At 43.1% G+C, this 19,969-nt stretch overlaps 1 protein-coding gene and 1 long non-coding RNA gene across 6 annotated transcripts in view; one reads left to right on the top strand and one right to left on the bottom strand.

Annotated features, from left to right (window-relative positions):
- LOC117090509 overlaps positions 1-19,969 on the top strand; it is a 148,093-nt gene that overhangs the window by 118,578 nt on the left and 9,546 nt on the right. The gene's annotated exons all lie outside the window — the stretch shown is intronic.
- The window catches only part of ETV6 (ETS variant transcription factor 6), a 255,374-nt gene continuing 248,371 nt past the window's right edge, over positions 12,967-19,969 (bottom strand). For all 4 annotated transcript variants that reach the window (XM_033222848.1, XM_033222846.1, XM_033222845.1 and 1 more), the window contains one exon: positions 12,967-17,361. In XM_033222848.1, the coding sequence (XP_033078739.1) occupies positions 17,256-17,361 (106 nt within the window). In that variant the 3' untranslated portion in view covers positions 12,967-17,255. The remainder of the gene's footprint in view (positions 17,362-19,969) is intronic.

The following is a 19,969-nucleotide window of genomic DNA, read 5'->3' on the forward strand; positions in this document are numbered from 1 at the left end:
GTTTATCTCCAGTAATACTGTGTTTTTTCTTTTTTTGCCCTAAAGTCTACTTTATGCAACATTAATATAGTCACTTCAGTCTTCTTATGGTTACTGTTTGTATGGTATATTTTTTTCTATTCCTATTTTTAACCTATCTGTGTCCCTATATTAAAACTGTGTCTTTTATAGGCAGCATATACTTGGGTCTTATTTCTTTACCCATTCTGACAATCTCTGTCTTTCATTTGGAATGTTTAGTCGTTTTACATTTAATGTAATTATTGATTTGATTGCATTTAGATCTATATTTTTTCTTTGTTTTCTATTTGTCTCATCTGTTATTGTTCTCTATACTGCTTTCCTGGCTCTTTTTGGGTTAATTTAATATTCAAAAAAATTTATCTGCTAGTCTTTTTGCATTTTAAGTGATTGCTTAGACATTATAATATATATTCCTAACCTTTTAGAGTCATAGAGTTAATATTTTATCACTTCATGTAAAATGTAAGAGCCTGATAGTCTTACAGATCAGTTTACCACCTACCCCTCTGTCATTTATATCTATTTGATATAGATGTCAAATTAGTTAGTTGTCACATGCATTACTTCTCTGTATATTATAAGCCCCACACTACAATGTTACAACTTTTGCTTTCATCTCATTTTGTTTAAAGTTTTGCAATTTTAGGTATCAGCACATGATAAGAACTTAATAAATACTTGTTAAACAAGTATTTCGTTTCTAATCATTTCTGGGGCAAGACTGAAAACCAAGGCCTAGTTTGTAGCTCTAGTAGACTCTTCGTTTCTGAAACTATCTACGTGTATGCATAAATCACTGAGAAACCTACTGAAGGCTTCTTTTTTGGAGCACCCAACTACAGGCTTTCACCTCACAAATTAGGCTTGTTCATCCTCTTTTTTGATTTAAATTTCAATGACCATCCAAACCTCCTTTGTCTCACACAAACCGGTTCATGCAAAATCAGATATTTATGGCATGTACTTTATTATCATACTCTGGCATCAAGCTGTCCATAAAATTAATCTTTTTTTTTTTTTTTTTTTTTGCATTTCTTTCTGAGACAGTATCTTATGCCTTTTCTGCTTTGAGTATCTGTTTTTCCTAAGACTAAATTGTCTTTTTGTGTGGTGCTTTTTCATAACTGAACTTGTGCTTTCTGGAACATTTTCCTCTCTTCTTTCTGTCTTCATGTTTATGCTATTGGCTGGTGGCTTTTGAAGAGTGTTTTTAATTCTTTTCCTCTGATTCCTTGCTGAAGTATTTTTCTGGCTCTGTGTGCCAAAGCCAACAAACTGTATAGAGGCATGCTAGCAATGCCACTGAGAAGCTGTGTGACTTTAGGCCAGTCATTCAATTCCCGTGAGCTCGAATTTATGTGAAATTATCTAAAGTTCCTTCTAGTTCTAACATTCTATGTTCCCATTACTTGAACTATACCTTTAGAGACATACAAACAGTCTTCAATAGGAAGTGGGGTTGAAGCTGCTATGGTAATATTGTCATCTGCTCACACACACAAGTACACACACACAAGTATACACAAACACGCTCCTTCTCTCTTGTTATTCTCTGACACTTCTGATTTTGATTGTCCGGACTCTTAAATGCTGTTTCTGTTAATCTTTTGGTTCTCACCATGTATTTAGCTGCACACTCCTTCCTCTTCAAATACCCTCAGGGCTTATGCTCTTGAAATCTGGGGGCTGTACTCACTTCAGCTACCTGGTAGCGCTCTGCTCCTCCCCTGGCATTGTGCTGACCTGTGCCTACTCAGTCACAGAGAGTTTTTTCCCCTTAATCCCTTCACCAGACTCTCTCTTTCCAGATGGCCTCACCTGGGACCATGGACTTCCATTCTGCTATGTCCCCAGCCATTTCCAGTCTATGAACAAAGTGGGCTACATTCTTGTGGGTGACAGGATTCCTGAGAAAAGGCCATGAAAAAGTTGGAAAGGTTTATGAGGTCAGTACAGTAAAGAAGAGAGATGGGACTGGCCCAAGGTGAAATTACAACTTTGGGAAAGTGTATTTTCCATACTCTTCCGTACCTCTTTCAGGTATGTTTCCTTTCTTTGGTACACCGCATTTCATGACATGAGTGCTCTCATACTACCTCTTCCCTTGTTAGGAAACACCACTGGCACCTCTACCTACTTCTCAGGACTCCAAATTCCAGATCACTGCTACGTCTGACTCTTTCCTCCAATCAGACTTACTTGTCTTTTTTTTTTTTTTTTTTTGAGAGGGAGCCTCACTCTGTCGCCCAGGCTGGAGTGCAGTGGCGCGATCTCAGCTCACTGCAAGCTCCGCCTCCTGGGTTCACGCCATTCTCCGGCCTCAGCCTCCTGAGTAGCTGGGACTACAGGCGCCTGCCACCTCGCCCAGCTAATTTTTTGTATTTTTAGTAGAGACGGGGTTTCACCGTGTTAGCCAGGATGGTCTCGATCTCCTGACCTCGTGATCCACCCGCCTCGGCCTTCCAAAGTGCTGGGATTACAGGCGTGAGCCACCGCGCCCGGCCAGACTTACTTCTCTTATGAACACTCCTTAAGAGCTCTATTTTCTGCTAACCAATTCAAGAAGCATCTGTATTAAAGGCTGACAATGGTTCAAAGAGTTTCCTTTCCTGAATAATATAACAGAACATGTAAAAGGTAAGCAGAGGATCTCGATTTGAAACCAAGCTTTTCTGCTTTCTAGCTAGGTGAACCTGACCAGTAATTTACCCTCTCCTGAGTATCAGTTTCCTTTTTCTTAAAATGAGAGAGAAGACATTTTTGATGGGGTTGCTATGAGGTTATAGATACAATGTAAGCAAGCACTCTTTGTAAGTACTGTGCGAGGATAAAGGATTTTGAGGCCAGTTCATTTGGAAAAAGAGACATCTAGAATGATCACTATGCTAAAGTTGCTTCTTTTTAAATTTTTTTTTTTTTAGGAGACAGGGTCTCACTCTGTCACCCAGGCGGGAGTGCAGTGGTGTGATCATAGCTCACTGCAGCCTCTACCTCCTGGGTTCAAGCAATCCTCCTACTTCAGCCTCCTGAGTAGCAGGGACCACAGGCACGGGCCACCACATCCAGCTATTTTATTTTTTATTTTTGTAGATATGGGGTCTCACTATATTGCCCCGGCTGGCCTCAGACTCTTAGGATCAAGTAACCCTGTTGCTTTGGTCTCCCAAAGTGCTGGGATTACAGATATGAGCCACTGTGCCCAGCCAATTTTTTTTCCTTGAATAATGAAGGGGAAAGAGAAGAAAATGTGAAGAGAGTAACTGGTAAGATTTGATGAGTAGGAAGTAAGATTTTTGGATACAAGTTCCCCTATCTGGCTATCCATCCATTTTCTGGAGAAAGGACTCACCCAGATGAATATAATGAGTCCTGTTTATTGAATGTGTATTATGTGCCAGACAACTTACATACAGTGTCTCCACTTTTCAAAGAAACCCTTCCAAACCTTAGAGAAGGAAATGGCTACTCTAGAATCATGGGCACTTTTTCCAAGATGGCATTGCTGTGAGTGGTAGAGCCAGGTTCCAAACTCGACTTTGTCTGATTCCAAGGCTGGTGCCCTTTTTCCCATACCAGCCTGATCTTACTTCCCTGAGAAAGCTTAATAATGCACCTCGGGAGCCTCACTCCACCCTGGGCATCTGGATCTCCTTCAGAATGTACTCAAAAAACAAAGAGCAAGCATGTTCCAAAGTAATCTGAAGTTGATTAGCCTGAAGGCCTCTGGGCTCGACCTGTTAGAACTGTGCTGAGGGCTGAGTGGTCTCACGCTGACTGGATCCTCTGTGGGGTACCCAGTGGGAAAGAGAATGTGCCTTGGCAAGCTTGAGCTCATCCAGTGGTTGGCACCGAAAATTATAAAGTGGAGGAGACTCAAGAAGCAGCTACATCATGACACTGCATGATTATTTTATACTGGCGTAATTCCTGCTTGACTGTTGGGTAAGCCACATCACATGTCTGAAGTGGAAGAAGCCTTTATACCTAAGTGTAGAGCTGAACTAGGTATTCCTCATGGCACATTTCTCAGCCAGGTGGCCTAGTCCAGAAGTCCCTAAAGTGGCCACCTCTTCCCCTACTCATGTTGAATTTGAGTCCAAGTTTACACCCTTCACAGGGAAGGTTCTTAAGGGTGACTTTTCCTCACACCTGGCCAAGTGCCAATGGCACCATTGGCACCGAGGCAATGTTTGAAGATAACTATGGTGATGAATCCTGTTCGGGGCAGAGAATGAAGTAACTACTAGCAAGGGAAGTTTATTTGATTGTTTAAAACCCTGATGGCACTGAAACAGACTAAAGCAAACCCCAAATTTCCTTTAAATGGAAAATCTTTGGTCTGGGAATACAGCCATCTCCATGCCCTCCTAGGTTTTCCTCAGGCAGCGAACCGGTATTGGGGGCTGTTAAGGAAAGGAAATGAAAGAGATCCAAACTGAATTGCCCAAAGCAGATTGCAAATTTCTTGGAGAATTTGCATTCATCTCATGATTTGACTAACCAGCTCCAAGCTGATGCAAACGGCACACACAGACTTTTACTAGGAGGAAGAGATTGAGTGGGGAAGAGAGCTTGTGGATTTCTAGTCTTGGGGGAGGCTCCTCTTTGGGGAGACTGGCAGAGGAAGGAGGCTCTGACTTCCCAGGTTGTGTCAAAAGGTAATTACCTTATTTTGGCCAAGGTCTTGACTGAGGGCTATACCTCACTTTCAGAGGTGAAGTGGCAATTCAGTTGATTGGAAACAAAAGGTCTAAGATACCTCGGCAATTGTCATTGGGTGATTTTCCCATTCATAATTTTATAGAATTAGAAGACAGAAATTTAGTGCCGGAAGGGCAGTGTGGATGTACGTTGTGGGGAGGATTTAGCAGGCAGGAAAGAGGGAAGGGAACTATCATGTATGGGTTAGGATTGTTACCCATTTTCATCATTGAATGATTTCCATGGTGCTTTGAGGAAAATAATTCTACAAGAAACCGAGGCTCCAACCTTAGGTGAGTTGCCTGAGATAGTAGTTAGATGGGACACAGCGTGGCTGCTGTTCTTCCCGTTGCAAAAGACGATATTCTCAACCTGGTCATGTGTACCTTTTCCTTTTCTAGCAAAAGGCCGGGCACGGTGGCTCATGTCTTTAATTCCAGCACTTTGGGAGGCTGAAGCGGGCCGATCACCTGAGGTCAGGAGTTCAAGACCAGCCGGGTTAACACGATGAAACCCCGTCTCCACTAAAAATACAAACATTAGCCGGGCGTTGTGGTGGGTGCCTATAATATCAGCTACTTGGGCGGCTGAGGCAGGAAAATCGCTTGAAACCAGGAGGCAGAGGTTTCAGTGAGCCAAGACCATGCCATTGCACTCCAGTCTGGGCAACAAGAGTGAAACTGTCTCAAAAAAACACAAACAAACAAAAAAACAAAAACCCAGGAGTCCAGCAGGGAGCAAGATGGTTGGGAGATTCTCACAGCTTGACCCCCTGGTTCCTCAAATGGCAAGACTTCTAGGGCCAGCGATGTGGCTCCTCCACATTCAGAGCTCCTTTTTGAAGTGGTGTTCAAATTTCCTAGCCCCAAAACTGAACCCAAATAATATTGTTTTGTGCATAGGGTAGCTGAGTCAGGACTTTCTTAAAAAGAATGAGAAAACAAAATCAAAGAGCATGGCATACTAATTTTATATAGAATGAAACCTACACATTTCCTAAAGCTATTGAACTGGAACAAAATCAGATCAAAATATTCTCTGTGAACCTGAGTCAAGCCAATATTTCCCTTGGGTTGAGTCCATTGCCACAAATAAGTATCACCGAGGGTCAGGTGCTCTTCGAGACTGAGAATGTGGCCCCATGAAGGGAGGTGCAGTGAGGATGCCAGGTGGGGGCCCAGGCCCAGACTACCCCAGGGTATGGGAGGACTCGGGGTAGCCTCTCACCCCGCTGGACCTCTGACCCTTCATCTGTAAAGTGAGGGGGTTGCAATCCTTCCATGATGTTCAAACTGAAACAAAACAAAACAAAAACCATGGAAACTTTTTTTTATGAGAAGGTGTCTTTTGGTGGAATCCCAATGTGTAGAAATGATAAGAGCAGAGCTGGTCTGAGTGAAGCAGTGGTTGGTGGCTCAGTAGATCCAGACTAAATTATAGAAATCATAGCAGTTAACATGGAATGTGCTGTGCACTTTTCTAAGCACTTTCTCTGTAATCCCTCCTTTAATCCCCACAACCTTCCTTCTGAGGTGGGCACTATTATTATCAACCCGATTTTGCGTTTGAGGAAACTGAGGCACAGTGTGGTTAAGTTCATGGCCTGAGGTCACATAGTCACATAGCTAATGACAGCAGGTGTGGGACTTGGATCCGGGCACTCTGACTGCAGACTGCACCTGTGTAAGTGTCCTGTGCTATTGCTCTCAGGCCAGCCAGCAGCCAGCTGTGTTGGGCACCAGCCTGTGTCAGGGACACTAAATCAGAAGGGAATAAAGCAGAAACTTGGTACCAGTGAACTTGGTACCAATTCTAGTCTCTGTCTAGAATTCCTGATGTAACTGGCAAAATGAAATTTGGACATTGACGTTCAGACATTGCCCATCAGACAGAATTCGCAGGTGGACAAAACGAACATCCTTTCTGGTACTGCCCTATCTCTAATGACAGTTTTGCTCCACACATAGCAAAGCATGTGCTGAGATTGCAGGCTGTTCACCTGGCTCTGAGACCATGGCCTCAAAATGCTTTCCCTACGGTTGCAATAGACTAAAGTTCTGAGGAAAAAATGATTGACTGTATAATGCTACTTATCAGGAATGAGTGATTTATTTTATTATCTAATTTTAAAAGTCTTTCATACACTTCCCAAGAGGCTGCCTAGTTCAGATATTCATAAAAGGAAAGAGAAGAGGGAATATGAACTACAGAACAGTGAAAAACATTTTACCAACATGACAGACAGAGGAAATCATTTTAAAACACATTTTGAAGATGTTTTCCATTGTAGTAGACATGGAATATATCTCTATCTTTTATACATGACTGTTATGAATGGAAAGATACTATCTTTTGAGATAGTTTTAGATAAAATAAAAACGTGACATTTTCAGTGCATATTTCTTATTTTGTACATTAAAGTCTCATCATTTTTTGTTGTTGTGCTTGAGACAGAGTCTCGCTCTGTCACCCAGGCTGAAGTGCAGTAGTGCAATCTCGGCTCACTGCAACCTCCGCCTCCCGGGTTCAAGCCATTCTCGTGCCTCAGCCTCCCAAATAGCTGGGACCACAGGCATGCACCACCATGACCAGCTAATTTTTGTATTTTTAGTAGAGATAGGGTTTCTCCATGTTGGCCAGGCTGGTCTCAAACTCCTAACTCGTGATCCACCTGCCTTGGCCTTCCAAAGTGCTGGGATTACAGGCATGAGCCACCACACCTGGCTAAAAGTCGCATCATTGTTGTTAGTAAAAAATCATTTGCTCTCCACTCCAACTAAATAGATGTTAATTTCATAGTTGAAGAGCAACAGCCCACAGGTGTATTAAACCATCTCCCTGCTTGGTGTTCCCATCGTCTGATTTCAGTTGGGTCCTTCTCAGGCTGCCAGCTTCATTCTTGAGGCATTTCCCCCTCATTACTTCTTATTCCCTTTGGGAAGCCCTGGGGTCACACATAACCAAACACCTACTGATTCAGTTGGCCTTTATGTTGCTGTGTAGCTTTAAGAATCTATGACTTGGAGTCTCAGCATCCAATGGTCTTCCAATATCCTAGGCTACCAGTTCAAATTAGGGCCGCTGCCTATACAACTGCCTGGAGCCACCTGATACTGGCAGGGGGTGGCCATCACGGGCTGTGTGTTTCTAGGGTTTCTTTTGGGGTGTCCATAAAGTATTTCTGAGAGATTGTGGTTTACTCAGACTCCCTGGACTGTTGAGAGGCCCAGCCCTGGGGAGGTTAGTTGATGAACAGAACATAGTTGATGATTTCCTGCTGTCACGATTTCTCTTAATGTTTCATTTTTATTAGTATATTATATTATTAGTATATTTTTCTATAGTTCCTTTATTTGAGTCCTGTGTGCAGCTCCTGAAGACAGTCCCACTTACCATATAACCGGCATAATTGATTTATGAAGACTTTTTTCTTTTTCCTTTTTTTTTGTATTAACAGCATTTTTGAAGTAAAATTATGTACCATAAAACATACTCTTTATAAGGGTACAGTTCAATAAATTCTAGTAAACGTATAGATTTGTGCAGCCATCATGACTATCCAATTTTAGAACATTTCCATTATTTCCAAAAGTTCCCCCTTGCTTGTTTCCATTCAATCCCCACTCCCACCTCCATCCCCAAGTAAATACTCATTTCCTGTCTTTATAGATATGCCTTTACTGGAAATTTTATCTAACTGAAACTAGACAACATGTGGTCTTTTGTGATGGGCTTATTTTAACTTAATATGCTTTTGAGTTTCATTCATGTTATTGCATCTATCAATGGTTTGTTGCCTTTTTGTTGCTAAGTAGTATTCCATTGCCTGGATCTACCACATTTTATTTATCTATTCACCAGTTGATGGATGTGTGGATTGTTTCTGGTTTTTGTCTTTTTCTTTTTCTTTTTTTTTTTTTTTGAGACAGAGTCTCGCTCTGCGGCCCAGGCTAGAGTTCAGTGGCATGATCTTGGCTCACTGCAACCTCTACCTCCCAGTTCAAGCGATTCTCCTGCCTCAGCCTCCCGAGTAGCTGGGATTACAGGTGTGAGCCACTGTGCCTGGCCTTTTTTTTTTTTTTTTTCTGAGACAGGGTCTTCCTCTGTCACCCAGGCTGGAGTGTAGTGGTATGATCACTGCTCACTGGAGCCTCAACCTCCTGGGCTCAAGCGATCCTCCCACCTCAGCTTTCCAAGTAGCTGGGACCACAGGTGTGTGCCAACACACCCAGCTAATTTTTAAATTTTTTGTAGAGACGGGGTTTCACTATGTTGCCCACACTGGTCTCGAATTCCTAAGCTCAAATGATCATCCCACCTCAGCCTCTCGAAGTGCTAGGATTACAGGCATGATCTATCATGAATAATGCTGCTGGGCCGAGTGCAATGGTGCACACCTGTAATCCCAGCACTTTGGGAGGCTGAGGCAGCTGGATCACTTGAGCCCAGGAGTTCGAGACCAGCCTAGGCAACATAGCGAGACCCTGTTTCTACAAAAAATAAAAAAAAGCCAGCATGTGGCACATACCTGTAGTCTCAGCTACTCAGGGGGCTGAGATGGGAGGATTGCTTGAGCCTAGAAGTTTCAGGTTGCAGTGAGCTGTGATTGTAACGCTGCACTCTAGCCTGGGCAACAGAGTGTGAGACGCCATCTGAAAATAAAGTAAAATAATGCTGCTATAAATATTGGTGTATAGGTCTTTATGTGGACATGTTTTCATCTCTTTGAGAAGATACTTCAGCATGAAATTTTTTGGATATGACAAATTTATGCTTAACTTTTTAAGAAGCTGCCAAACTGTTGTCCAAAGTGGCTGTGCCATTTTACATCCCCACCAGCAATGTATGAGGGTTCCAGCTTTCCACCTCCTAGCCAACACTTGGAATTGACAGTCTGTTTATTATAGCCTTTTGTGGATGACTTGTGTGATCTCACTGTGGTTTTAATTTACCTTTCCTTAGTGACTAATAATGTTGAGCATCTTTTTGTGTGCTTAACAACCATTTCTATAAATTCTTTGGTGAAATGTCTGTTTAAATCTTTTGACCATTTTAAAATCGGGTTGTTCATCTTATGGAGCTGTGGAAGTTTATTCTGGATACAAGCTCTTTATCAAATGACTTGCAAATATTTTCTCCCAGTCTATAACTTATCTTCATTTTCTTACTATGGTGTTTTTTGAGGAGCAAGTTTTAATTTTGATGAAGTCCAATTTATCCATTTTTTTCTTTTGTGGATTTTTTGGTGTCATATTCAAGAAATATTTGCCTAAATTAAGGTCACAGAGAGTTTCCCTGACTTCACTCCCATTTAAAACACTTATTGACATATAACTTGCGCCAGCCACATGCAAGGGGCTGGTAGTAAGAATGTGCATAAAATACTCTACCTTTAGAGAGCTCTAGTGGGGGACAGAGGCACATGAGCAATTCACTGCATGAAGGCATTTAGTTGCTTTTCTAGAAGTGCTTGCAGCTGGGCCACCGAGGTAGCACTTAGCTGTCCCAGAGGCATCAGAAGAAACAAATGTCAACTCAGGTGGATGATCTGATACGGGATCTCATGACCAAAATTCTGGTTGAGGGAAAAGGCATGAACATCTCAGAGGACTCCAGGAGGCCATTACTAAGAGGGTCTGGGGAGAGGAAATAGTCTTCTATTGTCTCAGACAAGATTAAGCAGACGTTCCTCAGTGGTTTTTACTAACAGAAATCTACCATCTTAATCTGGCAGAGACTGAAGGCCTTAATTAAAAAAAATAAGAAAACAGTGAATCTGTTAAGTCCTAACAAACAGGATTATCTGATTTTAATATCAACATCTTGGACTGTTTGGATGGAAGATCTGCTCATCCATCCTTTCTATCCATTTAGAACATCAAGAACATGTTAGCGTTCTATCTGCTTTCAGCAATCAAGACCGGTCTTGCTAGAGGCTGAGAGGCAGCGATGCTTGGAATTCTCATTGCTTCCCACAAGAATGATGACCATGAGGCATCTGGTCATGAATGTCCATATGAAGGTCCAGTACATGAATAGCTAGCTGTTCTTTCACTTGGTGAAGAGGCGTTTGATCATGTTGTTTACTCTTGATGCTGTCCTGAAAGGGAACAAGCAAATGTCTCACAGAGCAGGACTGGGCCCAGGGACCATTCTAGGGAAGAATTAACAGAGGAAAACAACAAGAGAGGGGTTTGGTCAGTTTTGCATTACAGTCAGCATTTCAGGGTCTGAAGGGAGACTGCCCTCTCACTACTCAAAGTGTGGTCCCTGGACCAGCACCATCAGCACTACCCGGAGCTTGTTAGAAGTGCAGAATCTCGGGCAGGTGCTGTGGCTCACGCCTGTAATTCCAGAACTTCGGGAGGCCAAGCCGGGCGGATCATGAAGTCAGGAGATTGAGACCATCCTGGCTAACATGGTGGAACATCATCTCTACTTAAAATACAAAAAAAATTAGCCAGACATGGTGGCGGGTGCCTGTAATCCCAGCTACTCGGGAGGTTGAGAAAGAGAATTGCTTGAACCTGGGAGGTGGAGCTTGCAGTGAGCCAAGATCGTGCCACTGCACTCTAGCCTGGGTGACAGAGCGAGACTGTCTCAAAAAAAAAAACAAACAAAAAAAACAGTGCAGAACCTCAAGCCCCACCCAGAGAGTAGGGTAGAAGAATGTATCTTCTGTCCAGACTTCACAAGATACTACTGATGCAAAATCTGCTTTTTTTCCTGAGATCATCTGATGATCCATAAGCACTTTCAGGTTTGAGAGGCACTGGTCTAGCCCAGCAGATCTAGAGTCCTCTGCAAATGCCCTGGTTAAATGCTCATCCGGGCTCTGCTTAATAATTCCGGGTACAGATAGCCAAGGTCAGTTAGCAGATGAGAATGATCCTTTTATTTTTCTTTTTAGATCAGGCTGGTTAGGCAGATAAGTGGGCATAAGTGGATAAATTGCTGTGCTCTAATTTGCAAGGGCAGGTCAGCTGTTAGAGTTACCCTTTAAAACAGCTCATCTTTACAGCAAACTGATTGCTTAAAAGGTTTGGAGGAAACAAGACGATGACTTTGGTATGTGATTCTGTGTCCACTTAGCCTCATTCCACAGTGTATCTACCATTAGGAAAATGCGGCGTTATTGTGAGTACTATTAATGCAAATTAGTTGTCACCAATTATTTTGAGTTTATTGTTTAAATTGCTACAAGCTCTCTTTCACACTAAGATGAAGAAATTGGTAGCAGTGACTCTCAAACTTTAGTGTGCATCAGAATCACCCAGAATGCTTGTTAAAACATACTGCTCGGCCCCGGCTCCAAAGTTTCTGATTCCGTTTATGGGGTGGGAACTGATAATTTGCATTTCAAGCAGTTCTCTAATGCTGCATTATAGAAATAGTAGCTTCGAATGCATTTTTAGCACCACAAAAAAATATCTAGACCCTTATTTGATACTGTGCTCTGATCATACAGAATATAGGGCCAAATTTCAGCAATCATTCTCAGGGGACACAGAGTAACTGGGTTAACCCAAATACAAAAGTAAACTAACAACATTTTCTAAGACCGTTGATTTCTTAGACATTTCGAACCTATGTCCAATTTGCTCAACAGCAATGCATTTGCTTTTTCATTCTTCCCCTTGTTTCCACCCACCTCTGATGGCAGATAGTTCTGGTCAAGTGCAGAATGTTTGATCTTGAACTCCCAAGTGCCCACTGGTTGGCGGGTGGCTCTGTTGGTCAGATTGGCTGGGACATTCTGAGCATGTGGGCTGGCTCTGAGCAGTGTGATGACTTCCTAGGTCATTACAGTCCTGTATTTAGTCATAGGAGCTATCCCAGCCCTTAAGCCTTCGTCACCTTGTAGGCTTAGACCCCTGATCTCAGCAGATTTAAGGGGCAATTCTATTGTGTGAGGACCAGGCATTGCTAGGTTCTCAGTGAGCTAATAAACATTCACCACAGCACGGGTCCCAAGCATCTCTGATCGGGGTTCCTCTTGGCATTTTTCCACCTGTGGCAGCTGCTCAGATCGGAATGGTTCACTCTGACCTTTCCGGTGCCACTTGTCTAAAGATCGCCTGCAGACTGCTCTGCAGTGGAGGCTTCCTGCCAGAGAAAAACCATTGACTGCCCTTTATGCCATAATTGAGTGGAGACAGGATTTACCTCATCAGAGCACCTTGTCTGACTGCATTTCATATTATTAAAAACAGAGACTCTGGACTTGTTTTTTTTTTTTATAAAAAATTATTGAGATGATGTAATTATAGGCTTTTCTTTAAAAATTATTTGCAACTCACTGGCCCTGAGAAAAGGCATTTTTTTTTGTTTTTGTTTTTTTCTTTTTTGTTACATTCATTTGATTCAGTCCCTTATAAACCCCACACCTCATAAACAAGAGATTAGAAACTAAACAAAAAGGGGGGGGAAAAGGAAATTCTAGATTCGTTCTGGTTTGCAGGTGGTTGCAGTCACAAAGAGAAATCATCAAGAATGTTCACTTGGCATGTGTGAAAGATTCAGGGGGTCTGCAGTTGTTTAGTGTTGATGCAGTTGGGTCAAGAGTATCAGGTTAGTCTTCTGTGGGTTTTAGGCAGGGATTATTGTCCCCCCTCCCACCCCATTGGCTTCCTTATGTCACAGCCTTTATTTCTACTCCAAAGAGGAGCAGGAGAGAGTGAACAGCCTCTAACTAGCACCAAATGCTTGGGCAAAGGAAACTGCCCCTTTCTCTTGATGTGTTTTCCCAAATCTTTTATCTTCAGTTTCCTGGGTGGGAATGGGCCAGACAAGGTAAGCCCAGGCTGGATCCTCATCCTCATTCCGTTCTTGGCATGCTGTCTGCTCCTAGGGCAAGTCACTTCACCTCCCTGACCCCCAGGTTTCTTTTTTGCAAAAGGGAGTTCCTATTTCAAAAATGTATTCAGACTTGGAGCCTAGGCAGTCAAAGGTGGGAATGGTGGTTTACTTCATCATTTCAGTAAATTGTCACAGCCATTTGAATTTCAGCTAAAGCGACATTCTCATTTGGACAAGAGATCAGTATCAAGAGACACTGGATAAGAGGGTTCTAAACATACTGTTGAAAGGAGAAAATCCACTGGTCTGTTATTCCTCGTTTTCTGTGGGGATGCCCTCACCTCCCCAAAGGATTTGGAACATGGGTGATGTCACCTTAAGCAAGACCAAGTCGCCTTGGGTCAAGATCTTAAGAGTTCATGTTACCTTCAACATAGCCAGTCTAGCCAACTACCAGTGCTTTCTTCTGATACAGAGGAGACGGCCTGGCTAGCTTGAGATGTACGAATGAGAACTTCAAGACCCAAGTGAGAGTACAGATCCATCACATGGCAGGGCTCCTTTGCATTTTCCTCTCCTGACTTCCGATTTGTCCCCTGACAACACCCCTAGTCCTTGGTGTTGAAATGAGAAATTTCATGCTGGGTGGATTAGGCAAGTACAATATAAACTCTGAAAGCAGGGATTATGGCTGATTGAGCTTTGGGTGCCTCACAGCGTCCAGCAGGTGCTTCATCAAGGTTTGCTAAATTCAATCTGAAATCTTTAGGGTCTGCAGGTTGTAAATACTGTATCCAGGTGCTGGCACTACCCAGGTCTTCTCATAAAGAACAAATGAAGAGGACATTTGCAGTTAGGGGAATTACAAAAATCATTATTGGTAGTACAGATTGATATCCCTTACCTGAAATGCTTGAGACCAGAAGTGTTCTGGGTCTTGGATTTTAAAATTTTTTTGTATCTTGGAATATTGTATATATATATATATATATATATATAATGAGAAATCTTGGGGATGGACATAAAGTCTAAACACAGAATTCACTTATGGCTCATATATACTTTATACACATAGCCTGAAGGTAATCTTGTGATATTTGAAGTAATTTTCTATATAAAACAATTTGTGTACATTGAACCAGAAGAAAGCAAAGGTGTTAAGGTGTGGAATTTTCCACTGATGGTGTCATAGCATTCAAGAAGTTTTGGATTTTGGGACATTTGGGGGTTTTAACTGTTCAGATTAGGGATGCTCAACCTGTATCTGAATGGGAAATAAAGACTGTAGTGGAATGAATGCCTTCTATTTCTTCTTCAAGTGGCTGAAGGTATCATCCTAAGTCTAACTTATTCTCCTGGGATATTGCTTTAAATATAGAAACTCTTGGGGCAAAAGGGAATTTCCCTCCGTAATTCAACTGTAAGATTCTTTGAGCAGTAAGAGACTGAGTTCTTGCACTTGGGTGAAGAGGCCAGACTGAGAGGCTCTAACCCGAGCAACATCATGCCCTGGTCTCGGATTTCATATTCATAGAGGGATGTGGTACAAATCCCTTTCTCTCCATTCTTAAAATCAGTGGCTTTCACAATACATCAGCTATTTGGCTTAATCTCTGCATTTGAGATGGAATACCAGTCATCTTAGAGGCTGAAATAGGGATCACCATGTCCTACTGAACGCTCTCAAAAGACACCTGCAGTGTGCTGAAATCCAGCAGAATCTCATCACCATTCAAGCAGACTGAGACCTGCTCACCTCACACAGAAGGCCCCTGACCTCCTGGAAGGTCGAATGGTGGGGCACCTGTGACAGTAGGAGTGGGTTGGCTACGCCCGTGTGTCTACCTGTGCTCTGATAAGAGGCAGGGACAGACCAAGGCTGAAGAGAGCCTTGATCAGCTGAATTCCAGTGTCCTTGACCCACAGTCCATCTGTTCGCACCCTAGGTTGGTGTCCTTGTCAGTAAGGCCCAGGGAAAATTCCTCTTGCCTGTGTGACCCAAACTCTATGGGTCTGACTCAACTCAGAAAAGGCTGGGGAGAAGCCTGGGGGTCTGGCAACTTCCCTGGGAGCTGCTGCTGAGGGCACATATGTATCCTGGAGGAGCTGTGAGTTGCTCCCCCAGCTGAGTGGAGGAAACAGAGGGGAACGAGGAGGGGGTGCTTTGTAAGGCAGGTTTAACCTGGATTAAAAGAAATTGTACTCCAAATGTTGGATTTCTGAGACCTATATTGGAAGAGTCAATTTAGATGGCTAGAAAAGGAAAAAAAAAAAAAATCTAAAACAGCTTTCTAAAAATATCTGTTATCATCAAAAATACTAAGAAGTGGCACTACCCTCATTTTACAAGATACCATTGATCTTATTTTGAGGTGAAAAAGAGCCACAAAAGGGTCCTTTCTGAGACATAGCTATGAAAGAAAGAAAAGTAATGTATCCGAGGAATTTCCTGTCTGCCCAGGCTGGGCAAACACTGATTGCAACTGAGACTGCCCTTTGGGATCCTCCGTCTCCAATGCTGTGTCCAGTGGAGACCAGGAAACTTTAAAAAAGGCTAGGAATTGAAAAAAAAAAAAAAAATCAGGCAAAGGCATGAAACTGATGGCAAGATGGCCTTTGGAATGGAGCAGAGAGGATCTTTCCTCACCAGCCTCTGTTACCTGCTTTGGAAAAACAAATCTCCACTGCAGAATATTTTTGCCCAGTTTCTGGACTGCTGGGCCTGTGTGGTCTTTTCATATTTTCCACTTTGCAGCACTCCCAAGCTAATCCCAAGCTGCCGAGGCCTTCCAAGTCACTTGGACAGCCTTCCATCCTTATCTTACACCTTAGACGCATGGTTCTCACAGTCATCTCAGGGGTGGCTCGCTGGTCTAGCACGTATCTGTCTGCAGTACAGCAGCATCTGTGATGATTTTGGCCTCCCTCAGATGGGTGGCCAAATGCTTGGATGTGGGTTTGATTCTGTGCTGCTGGCCACAAAGCACCCAGGTCACTGATTCTGTTTAGGTGCCAACAATCCCCAAGACTCTCCAAGAGGCTGAACTCTGTCAGAAGGCATCTGAATCGCAACAGCAGGCAGGGAGGGAGGACAGAGAGGACCAAGGGAAGAACAGAGCAAGAGAGAGAAAAAGAGAGCTCTCCTTTTCATTTTATCTTTTTTAAAAGCATTTTTTTTTTTTTTCAGCCAAGACCCAACAGTAACAGGAACAAACCTGATCCATGTGGCAGGAAAAAGAGGAACCTGAACCCCTCTGCAAGTATTCTCTTTCCTGACCAGCTGGGCTTGCCGCACTTTGTGAGATTTGCAAAAAATATATATATAATAGATATATATTTCCATAGGAAAACAACATCGGATGTCTTCCCCTAGATGAATGATGAAGAGTCAAACTGCATGTTCTTAAAACAAAAACAAAAACACCATGAAACTAACAACGGTGGAAGGGTGAGGGTGAGGAATTACAGATGGAGATTCCAAATGAGAAGGAAACGTGACATGCGAGTCCCAGGCTCACGCCCTCTGCCAGAATTCCAGCCCTGCCTTTGCTGGGTGGTTTGTCCAAGGTGCTCCAGGGTCCCTCTTCGTCTGCAAGAGAAGTGTCCCTGCCATTTCTGGGTCGCTTCCTTTTCCACTCTCCTCAGCCCGCCTGCTCCGTCACACCTCCAGCAATCCTGGTGGGCAGGGGTTCCCTGGGCTGCTGGCCCGCTGAGGTGGACTGTTGGTTCCTTCAGCATTCATCTTCTTGGTATATTTGTTCATCCAGCTCCTGGGACTCTAGGTGCTCCAGACGGTCTGTTCGGCCACTCATGATTTCATCTGGGGTTTTCATAAACCTTTGGAAGAAGTGGAGGAGTTAAGAGATTCCATTTTCCTAAAGCTGTCTTCACTCTGAACTCTAGCCTGTATATAAAGCAAGTCTCCATCATCTTATACAGCTGGAGAGCTACTGAACCCCGAGATTAATGCTAACTTAGTGCAAATGAGGAAAAGGTACCCCTTTCTCTGACTGTCTAAAAAGTGGCAAAATGATTATTTAAAAAGACCAGGGCCAGGCATGGTAGCTCAGGCCTATAATCCTAGTGCTTTGGGAGGCCAAGGTGGGAAGATAACTTGAACCTAGGAGTTTGAGACCAGCTTGGGCAACATAGCGAGACCCCACCTCTACCAAAAAAAAAAAAAAAAGAAAACCAAAACACAACAACCTGGGTATGGTGGTGTGCACCTGTAGTCCTAGTTACTTGGGAGGCTGAGGTGGGAGAATCCCTTAAGCCCAGGAGGTTGAGGCTGCAGTAAGCTATGATCATGCCACTGCACTCTAACTTGGGTGACAAAGTGAAATCCTAATTATTAAAAAAAAAGTCGAGGATGTCTGTGAGGTAGTGAGCACCCTTTGGGACCGTGCGGTGCATTACTGCAGGACCATACAGGAAAGCCTTCGTCCAGACCATGTAAATATGTTTCTTTCTTTTACAGGATTAGATTTTACAGACTCACGGGAGCTGTATATCCACTTCCATTCCAGACTGTGGGCCCAGGAAATGTTATTCAAAACTTAAATTTCAAAGGATATAGTTAAATGTTAAGTGAAAAATGCTGACAATAGGACAACTTAGTGAAGCTTCTGGAAAATTGGAAAGGCAAAGAAAGAGAGAATCTTTTACAACATTATCACGGATTCACCCAAAATGACAGCAGTGAACCTTCGTGAGTTTGTCTACCTTTGCAACTGGGGTGTACAGCAAACCTCATCTTCCTGTTCAATGGGTTAAACTGGAAGTGACATCAATGACATGTTTCGACCATGATTTACAATGGCTCAGGAAGGCAGCCTGGTTGCAGATAGTCTGCCTGCACTGTAGGAGCACCCTTCCCAGTTCCCCTCTGTGCCTGCATACTTTTCTCTCCCCATATACTCTGCCCTGTACCACTATGTTAGAACTTACATTTTCTCTCATTCATCCACGTGCAAAAGCCTACAAGGACCACTCAACAAGTCAAGGGTACATCCTTTTGCCCTGCTCATCGGGTTCTTCTACCATCTTTACCTAGGAAGCTCTTATTTTCCACTGTTCATCAGTATGAACCCACTGCAGTCTAGCGGTCTTGGCTCTTGTATAAATCATGGCGCATGCTCTCCTACACATCTTTAGCTTTTCCCTTATCTGAAGCCCTCCTGACTCTTCTCACGAGTTGAGTCCTACTCATTCTTTGTGTTCTGCTTCCTCATCAAAGAGCTGCTTAATGGCACTAGTCCATGTTTTCAACACTTAAATATCCATCTTCAACACTGAAACATCTTGTGAAGAGTACTCACAATTCAACACCTCACTTGATTACATACTAGGTCTTACATCAAGAAACCTTCATGTTGTGGCAAGTCTGGCTTCTAACGTTCATTTCCTCAAAATGGACTAATCTCTCCCTCACGAATAGCACTATTCCATTCTCTTACTGAAGATCTTTTGTTGGAAGCCTATCAATCTTCTGGCTACTACTGCTTTTCCTGCTCATTGTTGGCAAACTTCTCCAGCAGTATGATGTGTAGCATCTGCAGTCTTTCTCCTCTTTTATCCCCTAACTAGAATTTCTCCCTCCATATCCGAAGTTAATAAGGAGCCCCTCTCAGCCAACTCCACAGATGTGCTGTGCTTGGCCCCCCAAACTACCCCTTTCTTCTTTTGACGACTTTCCCATATTAAGCTTCTGATATTCCACATCAGGCTGTCAATAAGCATTTATTGAAAGGTGTAATACAGAATGATAAAAAATAGAATCCTCTACCTTCTAGGAGCTTATAATCTAGTTGTCGGAGAGAAGGGCTTCATACATGTTAACTACAGGCTGAGCATCCCTAATCCAAAAATCGGAAACACTTCTGGTCCCAAGCATTCCAGATAAGAGATACTCAACCTGTATTAAAAATATAAATCATGTAGTTGCTCTAGCTACTGCGGAGGCTGAGGCAGGAGGATTGCTTGAGCCCAGAGTTTGAGGCTTCAGGGAGCTATGACCACATTACTGCACTCCAGCCTAGGCAACAGAGTGAGACCCTGTCTCTAGAAAAACAAACAAGTTGGCCAGGCACAGTGGCTCACATCTGTAATCCAAGCACTCTGGGAGGCCAAGGTGGGCAGATCACTTGAAGCCAGGAGTTCGAGACAAGAATGGCCAACATGGCAAAACCCTGTCTCCACTAAAAATACAAAAATTAGCCAGGCATGGTGGCAGGCACCTGTAATCCCAGCTACTAGGGAGGCTGAGGCATGATTATTATGAGAATTGCTTGAATTCAGGAGGTGGAGGTTCCGGTGAGTTGAGATTGTGCCACTGTGCTATAGCCTGGGTGACAGAGAAAGACTTTGTCTAAAAAAAAAAAAAGAAAGAAAGAAAAGAAAAGAAAAAGAAAAAGCAAATCATATCCCTTGGGGTCCCAAGGGAACA

Source organism: Trachypithecus francoisi, unplaced genomic scaffold (assembly GCF_009764315.1).
Source record: "Trachypithecus francoisi isolate TF-2019V2 unplaced genomic scaffold, Tfra_2.0 Lachesis_group11, whole genome shotgun sequence".
NCBI classification, from domain to species: Eukaryota; Metazoa; Chordata; class Mammalia; order Primates; family Cercopithecidae; genus Trachypithecus; species Trachypithecus francoisi.